The sequence below is a fragment of the Cynoglossus semilaevis genome, chromosome 4, assembly GCF_000523025.1.
Source record: "Cynoglossus semilaevis isolate Cse_v1.0 chromosome 4, Cse_v1.0, whole genome shotgun sequence".
In the NCBI taxonomy this organism is placed as follows: Eukaryota; Metazoa; Chordata; class Actinopteri; order Pleuronectiformes; family Cynoglossidae; genus Cynoglossus; species Cynoglossus semilaevis.
In genome coordinates, this window is record NC_024310.1 from 6,317,803 (window position 1) to 6,336,757 (window position 18,955).

The 18,955-nt window shown below is 39.5% G+C and overlaps 2 protein-coding genes across 3 annotated transcripts; both read left to right on the forward strand.

The window, feature by feature from the left end:
- The first annotated feature begins 1,891 nt into the window (after positions 1-1,891).
- Positions 1,892-10,803, forward strand: prss59 (serine protease 59, putative). The gene is made up of 9 exons (XM_008308780.3): positions 1,892-2,137; positions 2,582-2,763; positions 3,644-3,876; positions 4,472-4,607; positions 5,828-5,942; positions 8,820-9,021; positions 9,262-9,352; positions 9,474-9,676; positions 10,172-10,803. Exons 1-9 carry the CDS (start codon positions 1,937-1,939, stop codon positions 10,279-10,281), a joined length of 1,473 nt encoding a protein of 490 aa, XP_008307002.1. The 5' UTR covers positions 1,892-1,936; the 3' UTR covers positions 10,282-10,803.
- Positions 10,804-12,256: 1,453 nt separating this feature from the next.
- serpine2 (serpin peptidase inhibitor, clade E (nexin, plasminogen activator inhibitor type 1), member 2) lies at positions 12,257-18,657 on the forward strand. Of its 2 annotated transcripts, none has more exons than XM_017032301.2 (9): positions 12,257-12,307; positions 13,571-13,846; positions 14,527-14,754; positions 14,941-15,138; positions 16,440-16,638; positions 16,742-16,839; positions 17,577-17,663; positions 17,796-17,879; positions 18,105-18,657. In XM_017032301.2, the coding sequence occupies exons 2-9, from the start codon at positions 13,588-13,590 to the stop codon at positions 18,140-18,142; spliced, it is 1,191 nt and encodes a 396-aa protein (XP_016887790.1). In that variant the 5' UTR covers positions 12,257-12,307; positions 13,571-13,587; the 3' UTR covers positions 18,143-18,657. The 2 variants fall into 2 exon arrangements, with proteins under 2 accessions (XP_016887790.1, XP_008307003.1); XM_008308781.3 differs by having other exon boundaries at positions 12,283-12,484.
- The last annotated feature ends 298 nt before the right edge of the window (positions 18,658-18,955 follow it).

Consider the following 18,955-nt stretch of genomic DNA (forward strand, 5'->3'; position numbering starts at 1 on the left):
CGCTTCAAGAAAAAAATGAACTGTGGACTGAGAAAAAGGAGGAGCAGCAGTGATTGCTGCGCTCTCTCCTACCAAGGCTGTTGATGGATTTTAACAAGACAGAATATCATTATTAAAACTTGAAAAAGTATATTGACAAAAAAAAAAAAACAACCTGACAAGTGACTTTAAAAACAAGAATAGTTTAACAGTACAAATCCTAAGGCCTTTTCTGCTTCCAGGAGTGTAAAATGCATTTCAGGAGAGTTCTGTAAATATATGGTGGAATGTTTTTTGTTTTGTTTTTTTTTTTCTTCTCCCCCAAGACAAAAAGCCTCAAGTACCCCCCAAATCCCCCGAGACAAAAAGCCTCAAGTACCCCCCAAACTACCCCTGAAAAGAAAAGAGGCAGTTTACCCTTGTATTTATGTTTCTCTATCCCTTTCTCTCCTCAGCTGGCAGAAGGTGCTTGTAATTATCTTCCCTAAGTCATTGATTACACATTAATTGAAAAAATGTACATATTTGTTTTGTTTTCTTTATTAAAAAGATATTTAATTAAAGAAAATAAATGCCTCTTTTCACATCCTCAACTGGAAGAGATAAAGATCATTGCAAATAAAGTGACAAAAAACTAATGATATACTCCCATGTTTTTGCTATTGTAGTGACAACGGTAACATGAACACAGTGTTTATTGATGTATGTGATCTGTATGTGTTCGTGCTTCTGTGCAAACGTCCATGATTTCTGAGGATAAAAAGGCATCTGTTTGGAAAATCCATAACACATCATGTCCACCATCTATAACTGAAACCAGTAGAGATGTCACGATTACTCCATGTCACAATTGCGATATTAAACACTGTGGTCAATTGTAACTTTTCATGAATACCGTCAGCAAATATATCGGAACTATAGTTAAGTGTAAGCCCAAGTGGGGTAAAATGGTAGTTACGCCCCCTGAATAAAGGATTATTTTGCCTCCAGAATAAATAACTGCGGTATTCTGGTTGACAGCACCTAAAACATGCCTTAGAAACTGCAGTGAAAGCAGGAAATACCTTCAATATTTGTCATCACCTGCGGGACCCCCACCAGACTTGGTTCGCGAGAGCAAAACTAAATACACAGTAACTGGATGAAATTGCGTCAACGTTTTCCTAACATAACATTGCATTGGTAGGAAATTAAATGTTAGCATCAATTGTAATTAATTGCGCACGGATACACCAGAGGTTCCGCTTTCAGTGCTACAAGACAGTTAATTAATCACTATTTTTATTTCTATGGACTGCTCGTGTACATTTGTGCATAGTGTTGTGAAATCAATTAAGGTATATTAATCGTGATAATCGATATATCGTGATGAAATCTCTCTCAATCATACCAAGGAAAACTACAATCGTGACATCCGTACAAACCATGATTCTACCATCGTGAACTAAACCACTCATCCATGTAGTCCGCAGCCATTAAAGACTTGTTCGGTCTTTAGTTTTAGTGAAGAAACCACGACGTCAGAGAGTCGACTCAGCAGACAGTAGAAATTCTGCTGAATAACGGGGATGGGAACCCGTTATTCAATTTTGCCCGAGGAGGGCGCTGTTGCAGTATATTTCTGGTTAAAATTTCGTTTTTTAAGGTTGACAAACTGTTCAGCGTCGAAGTGAAAAGAAAAGAGAACCATGTTCATATTTTGTTTTTTATTTTACAGCTATTGTCTGTGTGGGTTTCTCACTCTGACATTTCACTCAAAAAAGAGTCACAATAATAATAATAATAATGATAATGATAATAATGTAGTGTTATTATACGTCGGGAACTCATATTTCCCACAGTCTGCGAGTCCGTGAAGTAACGCAAACCCTGTCACATGACCACATCAGGCTGTGTCACGTGGTTTTGACAGTTTCCTCTTTCTTTTTAAATAGATTTGGTTACAAGTCGAACAACTATGAGTGGAATAAACATGTTTGTTTGTATGCTGTTGTTGTCCGTCGCTGCTGTTGCTGAAGGACAACGTTTTAAAGGCTTTCGGAAGTTTTATCGTGGACAGGATGAAAACGCAAAGATGCTCAGAACTGTGTTTGACGAACAGTGGTTCGTTCAGAAACTGGATCACTTTAACGGTGCAGACAGCAGAGAGTGGAAGCAGGTACAGTCACTGTACATGTTATTGGGATATTTGGTGTTGGAAATGAAATAAAAACGTAATATATATATATATATATATATATTATTATTATTATCTATTATATTTCTCTATAGAAGTCTAGTTTCTGTTACTGTCCGGGGGTTTATGATACTACCGTAAGTATGTCTGTAGAGGTACGATATCAACTCAAATTAAATGTTGCTTCGTCCTACATATAAGGACTTTTATATGACATTATAAGACATGAGCTTAATTTATGGACGCCATTTTACAACACAGATGAATTAAGCAGTAGTTTACATGTTTTAGTATTTAGGTTTCTGAAGACATTTTTTTAACATTTTAGGTGTTGCATATTTTGTAACTAGAAAAAAACCAACTCCCTGCGTCTTACATCTTATTTTTTGTCTTTCCTCTTCTCTGATTTCCTTTTTATTGCACCAGAGGTACTTTGTCAATGGAAACTTCTATAAACCAGGGGGACCGGTGTTTCTGATGATTGGTGGAGAGGGACCGGCCAACCTGGCGTGGATGCAAACTGGAACGTGGCTCACTTACGCAGAGAAAATGGGAGCTCTTTGTTTTATGCTGGAGCATCGCTTTTATGGAAAGAGTCACCCGACTGAGTACGTTTCATTTTCTTAATGCTGTTTGAACTTACTGGAGGGTTTCAAAGTCTCATGCACCAACATGGTGTTGTTGTTTTAGTTTCTCTGAAAAAAAAAAGAAGACTGAAAATACAGTTAGACAAATCCTGAAAATCCTGAAAAATATGAGTCTAAATGATAACTGTTTGACATGTGATACTAGTTACTGCTGGCTGTGCATGAAACTGATAACCTTTCACATAAATCTTTAGCTTGTTAGGGTTCTAAATCAGCAATATTGAGGCTGTGATTCTGGCAAAGCTTCACCTCTATCAGCAGTTATCCAGTTTAACAGCAGTAGCAAGTAGTCAAGATAGCGTTATATTGGATGTGACTTTTAAAGAGCAAAAAAGTGCTGACTAAGGATAACAGCAGACACAGTGACCACAGCTTCCTGTTGGTTACATTTCAATTCTTCATTCTACTAAAAGCTGAAATAAAGGGAATATTTTTAAGAACAAATTTTACAAGGATAAAGTGCAGAAAAATGTAACTCAATTGTAGGATTAAAAGAAAACAAGTACATTCTGATTGTATTAAAATGATTAAAACAAAGTCAAGTTCTGTTAGATAAATTAAATAAAAGCATACTTATAGCTGATGTTTTTTAAATCTTGATCTTGATTTTATGTTTCTATTGACTGAGTTTTTATTTGTAGTTTTATAGTAATAATAATATTTATTATTATTATTATTATTATTATTATTATTATTATTATTATTATTAAATATAGTGAAATAGTCCAAAAGTTATTCAGCCAACCAAACTGTGAAGCAGAAGTCAATTAAGTATTTTTACCACCAGATGTCACTGCTGCACATATTTTCACTCAAACTTCTCTCTTCCATCCTCACGCAGCGACCTCAGCACAGACAGCCTACGTTTTCTCAGCAGTCGCCAGGCCTTAGCTGACTTGGCTCACTTTCGCGTCATCACAGCCGACCAACGAGGGCTGAGTGAGAGCAAATGGGTGGCGTTTGGTGGGTCGTACCCCGGTTCTCTTGCTGCATGGTTCAGGCTGAAGTACCCACACCTGGTCCATGCCTCCGTGGCCACCAGTGCACCTGTTCACGCCACTGTAAACTTCCCAGGTGTGAAAACATGACACTGAAGTGTCCATACATACACGGCTGAAAAATCTGAACTAAAGCATTTCCACGCAATTTAAGTGAAATTTGACTTCAGGAAATGAAGTAAAACGGCCTGACTTGAAAAACTTCCCGTTGCTCAAGTGAAGTAATTGCCTGGTGCATGACACACCAAAACAACATAGAATGTCAACACATCCCAGACAGATCAAAGTAGAAAAAGAATCCATGTATTTGTTTGGGTGCTGTGTTTGGCTGAGCCCCATCCCAGCCTGGAGTCAAGGACAGAGGACCTTTGAACACCAAGCTGTGCTCCACCGCCCACACAGCCCTGCTATCTTCAAGACACTATCACGCCCCTGACTGGTGAAACTAACCCAGACTAAACACACGAATGGTTCAGACCCACATCAGACAGATGGAGGAGCTATAAACAGGGAACACCACCCATCTTTTCACTTTCGATCTTAACGAAAATGTATCAAAATTACGCAGTTGAAGTAGATTCACTTAATTTGAACGTTGTTTGAAGAGGAACTGATCGTTTTGTTGCTTCAATTCGCCCTCAATTTCCCCTCTGTTTGTCTTGTTTTGCCAGAGTATTTAGAGGTGGTGCGACATTCGCTGGCCTCAGAGAACACGGAGTGCCCCCTGCTGGTGGAACAAGCTTCCGATTCACTTGTAAAACGTCTGAAGGATCCTGAGACCTATGGGAATATCACCAAAGACTTCAAGTACAGTGCCTTTCACTTCTCACTACAACCCTTACCAAACGTGAACTGGGCCACATGAGTTCATCTTCTATTTAATAATCCAGTCCAGTCATTGGGCCACAAAAAAAAAAAAAAAAAAATATATATACATATATATATATATATATGTATGTGTATATATGTATATGTTTATATATGTATATATATATAAACTTATGTATATATGTTTGTATGTATGCATATATGTGTGACACATATATGTATATACTGTACATATATCATGTACATTAATCTGTAATAATATTAATAATACTTTCTTTAATTACAAACTAATACACTGACTTCTTTAAAGAATATGTATTTTTTAACCTTAGCTACATATGTTTTCATATATATTTTTTGTACATACCCTTGGATCACATGTCTGTGAAATTGTTTTAACATTTTTAGCCCTCGTTCTAAATGTGTGTGTCTCAGTGACTCCACTTTCCATGATTTAACGTCGCCTCGTTCCGTTGCTACATCAGGTTATTTTGTTCATGCCGGTCCACAGGATGACTAAGCATGTTCAAATTTCCCTTTTTAAAACCCATGTGGTTAGTGTCCTGGAACTGATGGCGTCACAGAGTCCCACGCTCGCCCTGCCTTTGTGTCTGTGTCGGCCTGACCACATTATATTAAAAAAATACACCCAGGTCACAAAGGTGGTCTGGAGGTTTGAGAAGTTACAAAACCTCAGATTCATGGAAACCTTTTTTCACAGTCATGAGGTCGTCATGGGAAAAATGTATTTATTTTTTAGCTTGTTCGCCTGTCAACCTCCTTACTTTTTATGTTTTCTTCCTAGTTTTTTTCCATGTTGGTTCTTGAGACTTGTTACATGACACATGCTGAAGGTGGATGTATTGAACACTGAAACCCATTCCAGGAACACTGCTTCGCCTTCATTCACTTCTGCCCTTTCACCATCTTGGCTTTTTCCACTTACATCCATGTGTCGTGTGTTAAAGTCTCCACACACCCACATGTCTACACACACTCAATTATTTTTACCTCTGCACCTCATTACTGTCGACTTGACCGATGGCCCTCATCACTGCCCCGGGATGAGCTGAATGATTCTGTTCACATCTAAAAATATTACATTTTAGGCTTTTTTTTAAGGAAAAGGTCAACTGTAAAAAAAACACACCTCCTGCTTCACTATCTTTTATTTTTCCTTCTTGTTCTCTTCTCTACAGCCTGTGTTCCAAACTGCAGATCCAGACAGAGATGGACTCTGCCTACTTCCTGGAAACACTGGCTGGCAACTTCATGGATGTAGTCCAGTACAACGAGGACAACAGGGCCTTTGCGGTGAGACGGGCAGACACACACTCTCTCACCGACGTCACACCTCATCAGCAAAGCATGTGCGACACAACAGCTGGAACAATCTGTAACTGCCAAAATGGCAGCTTCATTTTCCCATGTGTTACAATCCAAAATAAATGATTGCACTTTCTTATAAATGACGACATCGTCTCTGCACAAGAATCTAGACGTAATGTTCATGTAGGCAGAGACAAAACTGATCTCAGTCTCAAAAGATACCGTATTTTCCGGAGTATAAGTTGCACCAGTGCCAAAACGAACATGTGAAATTGTATATTTTAATATATAAGTCACACCTGAGTATAATTCACAAACATGAAAAAAAGAGTGACTTACCGTAGGGAAAATACGGTCATTTTTTTAAAAACAGTTCATAGTCAAAAATGATATATATGTTAAATAAGTCGCTCTTATGTTTAGGGCCAAATATAATCACTGTGACTGTGAACGTTTCCTCTGTTAGAAAGGAGACAGTCCAATAATCTGACATCATCTGTGGACGAGTGGACGTACTGGTAAACAGACTGTCTGTGTGTGTTGACCTGAGAAAGAATGAAGGAAATATGTGGAGTTCTGGCTGGTGTCAAGAGCTTGACCCAGTATCAGGTCTTGGTTGAGTGGACGGCAGCTATGAGGTGTAGGAGGGTCAGGACTGTGGAAGCTAATCAATGCTGCATTGTTCAGCAGTGGAAGGCCCAGATATGCCGTCCTTATCACAGCCTCTGCAGGGGTAGACTACTGGGGGGAGCGTTATCTGGTAGGAAGCTAATGACTTGGCAAGGATAGATGTGGTATGATCATTTAAGGTTCTAGAGTGTAGCGGTTGGCATGCCTGCCTTGGAAGTAGAGAGTCCTGGGTTTGATTCTCAGATGATTGCTTGATTGTTAATCCTCATCTTGTAAGTGACCTTGGTTAAATGAGTCAAATGTAAATGTTACTAATGCAGCTCTGATTACGATGTTGAATATTTTCAACATGTCTTTATATGCTGGCCAGAGAAAGGCAATCATATCTGGACCACAGATGTTACATTTTTACTGGTCATATTGAAGGTTGCTGGTTGAATAGGTTTTAATGGTTTAATAACACATTTCTAATGTTGACTGTTCGAAGTAGAACTAGCCTCAGATCCTCACCCAATCTCAGTTAAAAAGCGACCAGCAAATCTATAGATTATATAGATTCATCCTGAACTCCACCACCAAGGTCCATAGAAAAAAAATCACTTCTATGTTGCAGCACACAGTTGGTGACAATCCACGGCTGCTTCTCTCTGAAGGCTGGAGTGTTTTATTTTGAGATTCTTTAGATTTTTTTAGAGTTTGGATTGATCTCAGAACAGTCACTCCTGTGTGGGCGGAATCTAAAACCACATTTTTTTTATGGACCTCAGTGTGGGAAAATGAGTTGCTTGTAAACTTCAGCTGTTTGGTTGACATTGAAACATTAGATTTTAAAATTACAACTAATGGGGGATTGAATTATTCAGCTCTTAGATTCACTCCAAATTTGTTTGATTAAGAAATCATCACATTGGTATCAAGTAAACAGATACTGAATGTCGATATTTTTTTATTGATCATTTGATCTTTTTAAAGTGGCCACCAAATAGATACTGAATGTCGATATTTTTCTATTGATCATTTGATGATGGATCATCAACTATTTGATCTTTTTAAAGTGGCCACCAAATGTGAATGTTAAACCACATCTCCTGACCACTGGACTTCAGTTTACCTACACTTAGTGATTTTTGAACCGGGTCCCCCTGCTGGTGAAATTCTTCTCTGACTGTGACTGTAGTCACTCCTTTTCTATTTCCTTGGCTGCTCCTCTTCTCCCCCTGTCCTCTCTCCGTCCTCTCGCTGCCTTGAGGAGACGTGAGTCTGGTTACCGATGAGCGGATGTGAAAAAGCAACAAAAGATTCTTTGGTCTCACTGGTTTCCTGTCGCCCCACGCCAAAGACACACTTATAAAAGAGCCAAGAGGAGCAGTGGGCCACAGATTCCACAGGACTCCCAGACAAACGCAGCCAATGGCTGCCTTTCTGAGTGAGGCTTCGGAGCAAAGTAACTGGTTTTAGGTAACAGTGAAGGATTGTGGGTATGAGTCCGAGGAGTGAGGAGCGATCCCGTGAGCGTCCGACCAGTGGCCGGGGGGGTTTTCATGGAGCTGCTTTAGGCGACACAGGAGAAACATTCTGTAGAACCAGAGTGTGAAGAACCAGAGTGTAACTGCTGTGTGACGCAGACGGAGAGAAGTCACAGTTTATTACTAACTGACGAGAGCGTGCTTCAGGTTCAGGCTCCGCAACCACAGCTGAATGTTTACTCCTGCAGTGACACGGACCACCTTATTATAGTCTGTCACTGTATGTTGACAACCTGGTCTGTTCTTCAACATACAGAACAGACCAAGTCAGAAGAATATTCTATCCATCCATCCATCCATCCCTCTACCCACCCACCTCTCTATCTATTCATCCATCCATCTACACATCCATCATCTATCATCCATCATCCATCATCCATCATCCATCATCCATCATCCATCTATCCATCCTTCCATCCATCCATCCCTCCATCCATCTATCCATCCATCCATCATCTATCTATCTATCCATCCATCCATCCATCCCTGTATAATGTCTTTAATCTAATTAATTAAGTGGATCACTTCTTTGGTTCATACCAAATCCCAAACACTCCACTTCACCCTGTTGAAACCCAACCCAAAGAAGTATGTGTATTGATACTCAGTATTGCCTAGTACACAAAAGTATCAGTTTGTATAAATGGTATAAGTTCACAGTGAAATGTTCTCTTCAGGTGTTAAAGTCTTTTTTTCCCCATTGAAGGGCGGCAGAGGCACAAACATCACCATCAAAGTTCTCTGTGGGCTGATGGCCGACACCTCCCTGGGAGACCCCTACGCCCGCTACGCTGCTGTGGCCAAACTCATGATGGACACTTTCTCTATTAAATGCCTGGATGCCAGATACACAGAGTACCTCAGTGACATGACCAACACTTCCTGGGAGGGGGCAGCAGCAGGGGGAGGTATGTACTGTGTGAGCCGTCACGAAGACTTAGAGTTGTTATTGTTAAAGACTCTCACCAGTGGCGACGTTTTTTCCCCTCATGTAAAAACTGTATGAATTTTCACAGTGGACTGAATATTTCTGTGAGTCTGACTGAGAGAGTTTTAGGTTTTTAATTGTGTTGGTTCAAGTGCCAAAGAATGTACTGTGTCGGTGAGTGGGATAATGAAACTGTGTGTGCTGGTGTGTGTGTTGTCAGGGAGACAGTGGGTCTACCAGACCTGCACAGAATTTGGATTCTACCAGAGCACTGACTCACCCAACCAGCCTTTCACCGGCTTCCCTCTTACGTGTGTACTCTAAACATCTGCCTAAAAAAAAAAATCACATTAACGCAGTTGTATTTTTTTGGCCTTAAACTCATCTGTGTTACGTCTGTGTTACGTCTGTGTTACGTGTGTTCATCTGTAGTTACCAGGTGAAACAGTGCGCTGAATTTTACAACGTCAGTGCTCAGCAGATAGCGGAGGCTGTGCTGCAGACCAACGAATACTACGGTGGCTACGACATCCGCTCCAGCAGAATCGTTTTTCCCAACGGTTCCATTGACCCGTGGCATGCCCTGGGAATCACAGAGGACATCACATCCAGTCTGCCTGCTGTCTTCATCAAAGGTAACCAAACAATACACACAACAAAGTGAGAGGAGATTAAATCAAATATATATTTGATGCCTTTAAACCAGCGAGGTGTCGGTTGTCGGTAAGGCACCACTGCTGGAATGCTGGAATGATAACAAGCCTCCAGTCACTAGGTGGCAGCAACTCATACAGTGGTTTGTACAGATAAAAATATACATGTTATCAGGTTCTCAATAGTATTTCAATTTGCGGGGTTCTGAATTTGTGAATTAAACTCCAATGGTGGAACAGTGGAAGTCTGATTATTTCTGATTATACCAAGAAGATCCTACTGGCTGTTGCTGAGGCCGGGCCTACAGGGTCCTGTAATGCCCTGCAGAACAACTAAGGTCCGTATTTATGTCAGCCCAACAATGACTTCGTTGTTTGGCTCCTAATTTGATTAGGTGGAAAATTGTGCTTTACTACTCTCAGCTTTACTACCTTGCGTTGCCATATCCTGAATACATAATTTTCTGTGTGATCCAGGAACGGCCCACTGTGCCAACATGTACCCTGCCAGGAGTGAGGACCCCCCCCAGCTGGCCCAGGCCCGCGTGCACGTCTCAGTTTTTCTGCAGCAGTGGCTGAAAGAGTGACCTGATGGTGGAAAAAGCCTAAAGTAATAATTGGCTGAATCAAATCATTGCTGTTGGCACGGGAGCGCTTGTTTTACTGTGAAGTTGCTGAATGAATGATTTAAGAAGTGACTGAGAGAAGGGCGGGGGGGGGGGGGTTTTTGGAAAACCTGCATAACCTTTGCCTACAAAGTCCAGAATTGTTTTGTTATACCAGGTCTTCAGAAGTGGATGAATGAAGTTATTTTTTATGACTTGTTGTTTAAGTTTCATTTTGAGTCAACATTGTCAGTTATTTACTCTTGGTCAATGCACCTTCCTGTGATGTTCAGGGTTAGGCTGAATGTACATGTACATGCACGAGGACAATCAGATTTAAATATCTTCACAGAACATCAAAACAAAATCAAACACCAATTTGTGACTCATTTGATCCTAATTGTATTCAATGTTTTATCTTGCTGTTCTTCACCAATGACCGGAGAGAAAATAGATGATTTTTACAATAAAAATAACTATTAAAAAAGTTGTTGATACAAATAAATGTGTTTGGATGGGCTTTTTATTTTTTCACTAAAATGAGACACCAGTGTGGCAGTACTGTATGTGTGGTTACTGTTTTTCTTTTTACTATGTGGGTGATTTACTGATATGATGTTGCTTTCTCTCCAAAATACGAATCAGTAAACATCACCCGAAGATAAAATCTCTTCTTACCAGCATCTCCAGTGGTGGCGTTGTACCACTGAGCTGAAACATTTTTGTCACAGACTGGTTCTTACTGCAGTGACCTAGTTCTGAGCTAGTGATAAACACTCAAATCTGGGTTGAAGAATCAGTTCTTTAGAAAGTTTAAATCTGTTAACCAGACAGTTATATCAGTCTCACTGGTAACTTGTAAAATCTTGTTTTAACCCCAGGGTATTTTTCCTTGAGCTTGCTTGAATTGACGTGTTTGTTACCCAAACACATAAACACCTGGCCTTCATTTCCAGGACAAGTTTCGTCTTGTTTGATGATAAAAGTACAGCTGAAAGGTTTTCCACAGCAGGTTTGCTTGTCCATTATGCCGAGCTGGCATCTTTGCAACAGCAAAATTCTGTGGCAGTTGTTTTTTCTAGAATGCATGCTGTGTTGCCATGTTATTGTTTTATGGCAAAAAATAATAATAATAATGATGAGACGAAGCTGCAGGAAAGCAATAACAGTCCTTTCATGACCTGATCAGAATACACAGCTGTGTCTTGATTTAATTAGCAGACACACACACAGAGACAGTATCTCTGTTTATTTTTACAACACAGCCATCTCTGCATCTCAGCGGGACATGACAGAAATCCAAGCACAAAGAGCAGGGATCCATATCTGATCCTGAAAGCCTCCTCGACAGGAGACAGGAGGTTCAGCCCAAACACTTGTAGAATATGCATTAATAACAACCTACAAGCTTTTTACACAGGTCAACATTTGAGGTGTCATAATTTCTACACAGAATTTTAATTAATGACCTGTTATTCAACCTCTCAAGCACATGTTTTCCTCAGGGCGAGAGGAACATGGATGTTTTTTAGATTTAGCCTTTTTTTAGGTGTCTTTTATGTGTTGCAACCCAACACTTTAGCCTTTTTTTTTAGGTGTGTCTTTTATGTGTTGCAACCCAACACTTCCCATCTTTCCCATTTTATTTGGTTTTCATAGCTTGTTTTGGCTGTGTCCTTTTTCTACATATAATATTTCTGTTGTCCATAGTTACAATGAGAAGTAATTATTGACAAATTTAAAAGACAAAAACTGATGAAGCTCAAAAATAATGATGGCTCGAAGTGTAGTCTTTTAAACCTAGTTTAATATGCAGCTAAGTTAAGCAAAGTAGCATAAAATATTTAAAATAATTGTTAGACTGAAAACCGGAAGTGTTATTTTTTATTGATGATTTATTTTGAAGGTCTGCCGGAATCCGTCTACCTCTGTCTCTGCTATTTTCGCCCAAACGTAGTTACTCCCCCCTCTTCCCCGCAGCTCTGTTTGGTTTAAAGGCGGAGTTGAGGTTAGTAAATCCCTCAGTGAAAGAACGGTGGAGTAACTTGGTTCTTTACCTACGATTGGAGTCGAAAATATTACAGTTTAGTTTGATATAAACTGCGGATAAAGTTTGGTTTGAGGAGAGAAAAGGTCGCAAATTCACCTGCAGGAAAAGCGGAACAACAACGTCACGTCCAGAGTGGTAGGATCGAGAATTATGCTTTGACAAGAAAAAAGTTAAATTAGTCGTCAGTTCATATTGTTTGTGAATGTAGTTGTTTTGTAAAAATGCCATGTTTTTCCCCCTGACACGTTAAAATAAACATACAATTAAATGTTATCCCACTGCGAGAACCGCGACACTTTAGCCTTGTTTGACGTTAATTGGCGTGTTGGAAATATTTTAAAAACATGCCATTTTATCCCAGCGAACCTAATGTGTTTAAAACACGTTGTGGTTGGGCGTTTTCCATCACTTTGGCATTTGGTGTGCTTTCATTTGGCCTCGCAGTTTGAACAAGTGGTACGCGCAGCATTGTGTTGTCCTATAGCATCAATTTCCGTTTCACTTCGCTGTATTTCTGATTAGACTAAAATGACACAAATCTAATTTTAAGACGTTTACTGACTGCCAGGGAACCTGTTATTAAACTAGACGACGATTATTTGTTCTTCACCGAGCTAACAAACATTCTAGTTGATACAATAGAAGTTTAGAAAGATGTTAGTTTGTCTGTTGTGCAACTTCTGTGAACTGAAAATCACTCCCTTCATTAATCAGAAGACAGTTTTTAACACATTTGTATCTATGAAATACTCAGAGTGATAGACATTAAGCATTGAGCAATAATTAAACCCTACCTCAAACTTAAGATGCAGTTTAGTTATTGCTAAATATTTTTCATTTTACGAAAGAATATTTCAGTTTGAATTTCAAGACAAGTCGGCATCTCAGTAAATCAGTGAAATGGTGATTAATGCTGATGAATCGATCATGTCAAGGCCAGTAAAGACATCACTGCAGGAAAAGTGGACGGTACGTATTAGTCAGAGACCACTAAGGTCTCTTGGTAAACCATTCTGTTGCCTTAGGACAAGTGAAGACACATGTGGTAATTCCAGCGTGAGTCACGTGAAGAGGGACATTCAGGTTTCTTGGAAGTGGACTTAAATTACCTGCCAGCTTGTAAATGGACGTTTTTACCACATCTGAATTGGGTGACGGGTTAGGCTTTATTTAGACAACTCATGCACAAAGCTAATAACTCTGTGTCTTGTTTCTCACCAGGTGCTCTGTGAGTCACAATGAAGCACCTTTCCTTATGTTTGTGTCTCCTGGTGGTCCTGCGTGGCCTGGAGTGTGTACTGCCCCAGTCCCCTTCATATGGTGAACGTGGCTCAGACTTTGGCATACAGGTGTTCCAGCAAGTAGCACGTTCCAAGCCCCTGGAGAACGTGGTGTTTTCACCCCACGGAGTGGCTTCCATTCTAGGCATGCTGCTGCCTGGAACCCATGGAGAGACCAGGAAGCAGATCGTAAGTGGTCTCCACTACAAGAAAAATGGTAAGGGTTGTTCATGATGGTTTTCAAAAAAGAAAATCTAGTTCAGGTTTTATTTGTCTCTTTTTTTCTTCAATAAATAAAAAAAAAAAAAACAGAATAAAAAAATAATTAAAAAAAGAAAAAGATCACCATAATGCTGAATAAGTTCACATGTGGGAATCTCCTGTCCATGATTTACAGTATACTAGATATTTTGAGTTATTTAGCTCTTTCAGTTTCTTTAATCGACATTTGCTTTTTCTAAAAATATGACATGGGTTTTTGTTTTTAGATTTTTTTTTAGACACTTCCTGTGCAATGTGCGATTTATTTTTCTGAAGTTTCGTGAGAGTGTCTTGGCACATGTCAAGAGCTGCAGAGGGATTTTTTTATATATATACACACAGATATATATATATATATAAATATAAATGTGGAAGTCTGCAATCCAGTGGTTGAAGACCATTTCAAAGAAAAGTGAAACCCAAAAGGTTGTGTCATTTGATTAATATTGCCTTCAGGTACAAAGTTCTATTGAAGTTGAATGGCAGTACTGTATTGTAGAAATGTGTTACTTTAAGTAAAACATGTTAAATGATGATATACAAAATATATTATAATTCCCAGAAACATTTACAGAACATTTAACCAGGATCATAGGATGATTGAGGTATGATGTAAAACTGGTCGTTTCTCCTCAGGTCCTTACAAGATGTTGAAGAAGTTGCACAAATCTCTGATGGCTCGGTCCAATCAGGATGCTGTGCTCATTGCCAATGGCATTTTCAGCCAGAAGGGCTTCCCCATGAAGGAGTCCTTTGTGGCCACTAACAAAGCCAACTTCCAGAGTGAGTTCAGGAGCTTGGACTTCAACAACTCTGAGGATGCAGCGAGTCAAATCAACGACTGGGTCAACAACAAGACCAAAGGTGGGAGGCACGGCTGGACGCAGCAGCTGCATACACACTAGTCTGAGCCGAGTCCCAGTTTCTGCTCCTCCCTTCATCATCTCTCACTATAGTGGATAATCTCTTGTTTGTTTGTTTTTTTAGGTTTTTGCACCAGTATTTACTTCTTTTTTTTATTAAACATATGATGCTTTGACGTTTCTCCAGGTCTCATCCCTACCTTGGTCAAACCAGACATGCTGGACTCGCCTATGATCAGACTGGTCACTGTCAACTCAATCTACTTCAAAGGCCTGTGGAAGTCCCGCTTCCGGCCATCGAACACCAAGATGCGACCCTTCAAGGCGGGTGATGGGAGTGTGCACTCAGTCCCGATGATGTCACAGCTCTCCGTCTTCAACATCAGTGAGTTATGGACGTATTGGAGTTCATACCGTTGACCTTAAAGGGTCATTTTGGCCGTTCTTAACCATTATTACCATCTGTTATTTTTTGTTAAGTCTGATCTTTCTTGGATCAATATCAGTGATAAAGCACAAAGGAAGATGAAATGCTGTGTTTCTCTATGAGCCTTAGTAGAGCCTTAGTCCTGTGTGTTTTGATTCCAAAACATTCAAAGATGGCTCTGCCTACATGAATCAGATGCTTTGATTTCTAAAAAGTGAAAAGTGGAGGTTTTCCAGAGTGAGCAACAAAGTTAGTCACACACAGGATATTCTGGCTGGGATGGAAAATTGTGACATGATTTTCTTACACTGAGGGACCAGATAACTCAACTCTGTGTTTTCTGGATGAGCAAATCTAGAGTTAAATACCAATGCAGACTTCATCGTCCACAGGATGTTATTTGTCCCTGTGTGAAATGGAATGGTGAACCAGTCAGTCGTTTATTTTTAGAGGAGTTGAGTGTTATCGTGCTGAGTGCCCTGGGTAGATTCCTCTCCTCAGCTTAGACTGTCTCTGCAGTTTCCTGCAGTGTGTCTGTTGTAGAGCTTAGATCTCTGATACACTGATTTAATATTTATTACTTTATATACACACAGCAAAGATAGAGAAATGTAATATCCGAAGCTCCGAGTAACTTGTGTTTGGCTTGACAACAGGGGATTTATCCACCCGTAACTCTATAATGACATGTTTTTTCATTTTAATGGCCAAATCAAAGCCTGAAATCACAGTGTCTAGGCACACTGTAATTGATGTTGTGGCCAAACACTATGCAAACGAGTTGGAATTTACAACTTCCAAGAACCTTGTCTGTTGGTCTTCACTGTATTTTATCATCTAATACAAGGCAGTTTGATCCCTAAGCTGTTCTGCTCTTGATTTAAGAGGTAGGGCTAAAAGTTTCATCTCCAGTTTGTTTACGACGACAGCATCTACAAATCATCAACGTTTATTTAAAGTTGACGACAGGCTTTGCCAAAATGTGCTCATATTTTAGGTGAGTCTGAGTCGGCAATGTTAAAACTATGACAATCCTTATTCCCTGGTGTCTCAGGATACAGTAAATTATACTGTAGTTAAAGTAAAACATTGACAGGTCATTGTTTGTCATTGAATTTGTGGCCTTGTATCTGAACTAAGCTGTGTTCCTCTCAGTAAAACAGTAAAACATTGACATTGTTGTTGAATTTGTGGCTTTGTATCTGAACTAAGCTGTGTTCCTCTCTGTGACAATGTGACGTTTTTCCACTTTTACTAAGGTACTGCCACCACACCTCAGGGGCTGAAATATAACGTCATTTCTCTTCCTTATCACGGGAACACCATCAGCATGCTGATAGTGCTGCCCTTCGATGAAGATGCAGCTCTGTCTCAGCTCATCCCACACATCAGCACAGCCACCGTGCAGAGCTGGACCAAACAGATGCGTGCGAGGAAAGTCCAGCTGGTCATCCCCAAGTAAGAGTCACACCAGCGCACTCAGGCTAGGGAAAATTCAAATGAACTCATGGGAATGTGACCTCCGTGTGTGTGCGTGCGCCATGTTTTTGTGTACTTGTAGGTTCACTGCTGATGCAGAGGTAGATCTGGAAGCTTCTCTGTCTGCACTTGGAATTACAGACTTGTTTAGTCAGGAAAAAGCTGACTTCAGACACCTCAGTGAGTGAAAGTAAACTCTGCTCAGATGCACACGTCACTCAGTACTTTCCACATGAACAAAATTCTCAATATGAACTATGATCGTTGGATTTTTCAGTTTTTTTCCTGGTAAAAGTACAAATAGTTACTAATCTTTCAGTTTAAAAAACTAAACCGTCACTGTTTGTTTTTTTTGCTCCTGGACAAAACAATAAAGGGAGCTACGTTTGTAGAGCTACAGTGCCACCTTGTGGTGTATTTGATCATCATTTCTTAACTTGGTGAACAGTGGACAATGAGCCTAGAGTAAAAGCCCTACTAAGATACAAACATGTGGCATATTTGAGGGTATTTTACATCAGAACAACAGACTACTGTTTGTGACATATTTTTTAAAATAACATTGAGTGTTTTTTTTTCTTTTTCAGCCTCAGGGCCACGCTTCAGTGAGCTCTACAAATTATGATTTAACTTCTGTTTCTAATGCCATTTATATTAACCCACATTTACAGTGACCCACATGTAATTTGACCTGCCTAAGGGAAAACCTATTTATCTAAAATAAGATAAATTAGGTGACTGATGTGACTGATGAATTTACACCATGTTTGTAATAAATTAGGTGACTGATGAATTTACACCATGTTTGTTCACTAGTGCAGGAATATCTCTCGCTACACATTCAGCATTAAGAAATATTGTTCACTTAAATGTGTCCGGACCAAAGCTCTGTATCACATTCAGTATTTTTCCCTCAGGTTCTGAAGCTGTGTATGTATCCAAAGCACTGCAGAAGGCCAAAATCGAGGTGAACGAAGATGGAACAAAAGCAGCAGCTGCCACTGGTAAGTATTAAAAACTGCACTGTGATCGCTCAGCTTATGTCTTGCTTTCAGTGCAAAATTAAAAGATGTTAATGTTGGAAATCTAACAATATTAGTGTGATTTCTGTTTCTGATTTTTTTTTTCTTTTTAAGCTGCTATTTTGCTGGCTCGCTCCTCCCCACCATGGGTGACGGTGGACAGACCTTTCCTCTTCCTTATAAGGCATAACCCAACAGGTAATGTCATCTGGTTCCCACCATGGAATATATGATTACAATGTTGTCAATGCATCAACAGGTTTTATCTATTGCTGCCTCAAGTTGTAACTTTTTATAACTAAGGTTTCAGAATTACAGCATCACCCTTTACTTTTAGGTCAAACCACACTTCCAGGCTACTGTTTATTTACGCTGTCCCCATTTTATTTATTTATTTATTTTCCTCTGGTCTTCTGCCCTCAGGTACTATTCTCTTTATGGGTCAGATCAACAAGCCTTGAATCCAGTCTCCACTGTCAAAGATTCTGGCAGCTCACTGGCCAGCAACAGAAATGTGTCTTTCAGTGTCACAAACACGCACTCACAGACATACTCTTACAGAAACACACAACATATACACCAAACACACTTCGCTGTTGACTTTTGTACAGTGTGGACATGTGATTTTTGAGGATTTTTTCCCTATGTTTTTCATTTTTGTAATGCTAAACCAGACCTATGAAAAGTTTCAGTTTTTGTTCTGCTTTCCTTTCTTTGTTTGTTTTTTTTTTTTTTAACTTTTTAAAAAACGCTTTTATTTTGTCTTATGTTTTATAAACGAATGTCAGATGTGTGTTTTCTCAATTCTGTAATGTTGATTCAAATGTTTAGTTCATAAACTGATTAATCCCATATTTTGAGTTGCTTTGAATGTATAAGAGCCACAAACAAATGGTTATTTCCCTCACGGAGGGCATTTTGTGTTATTAAACATGCTTCCTATATGAGAAAATAAACACACATATTTATAACACCAGTGATTCCTTGATATCCTGTTGTAATGGCATTTATTGCCTCTTCCTTGTCAGAGTATAATGTTGTTTACATCTTTTATTTTCCCAAAAAAATGATTTTAATAAAGAGTAAAAGGAATTCAATTAGATCAGGGGTTTGAACCAGTGATCTTGCTGTAAAGCAAATCAAATTACTACCTGGCATGTTTTGGTGAAGTGTGCATTAGCAAATCAAATTACTGCCTGGCATGTTTTGGTGAAGTGTGCATTTCCTATCTTTTTGGAGAGTAAAGCACCAATCATAATGTTTGAAAAACATCT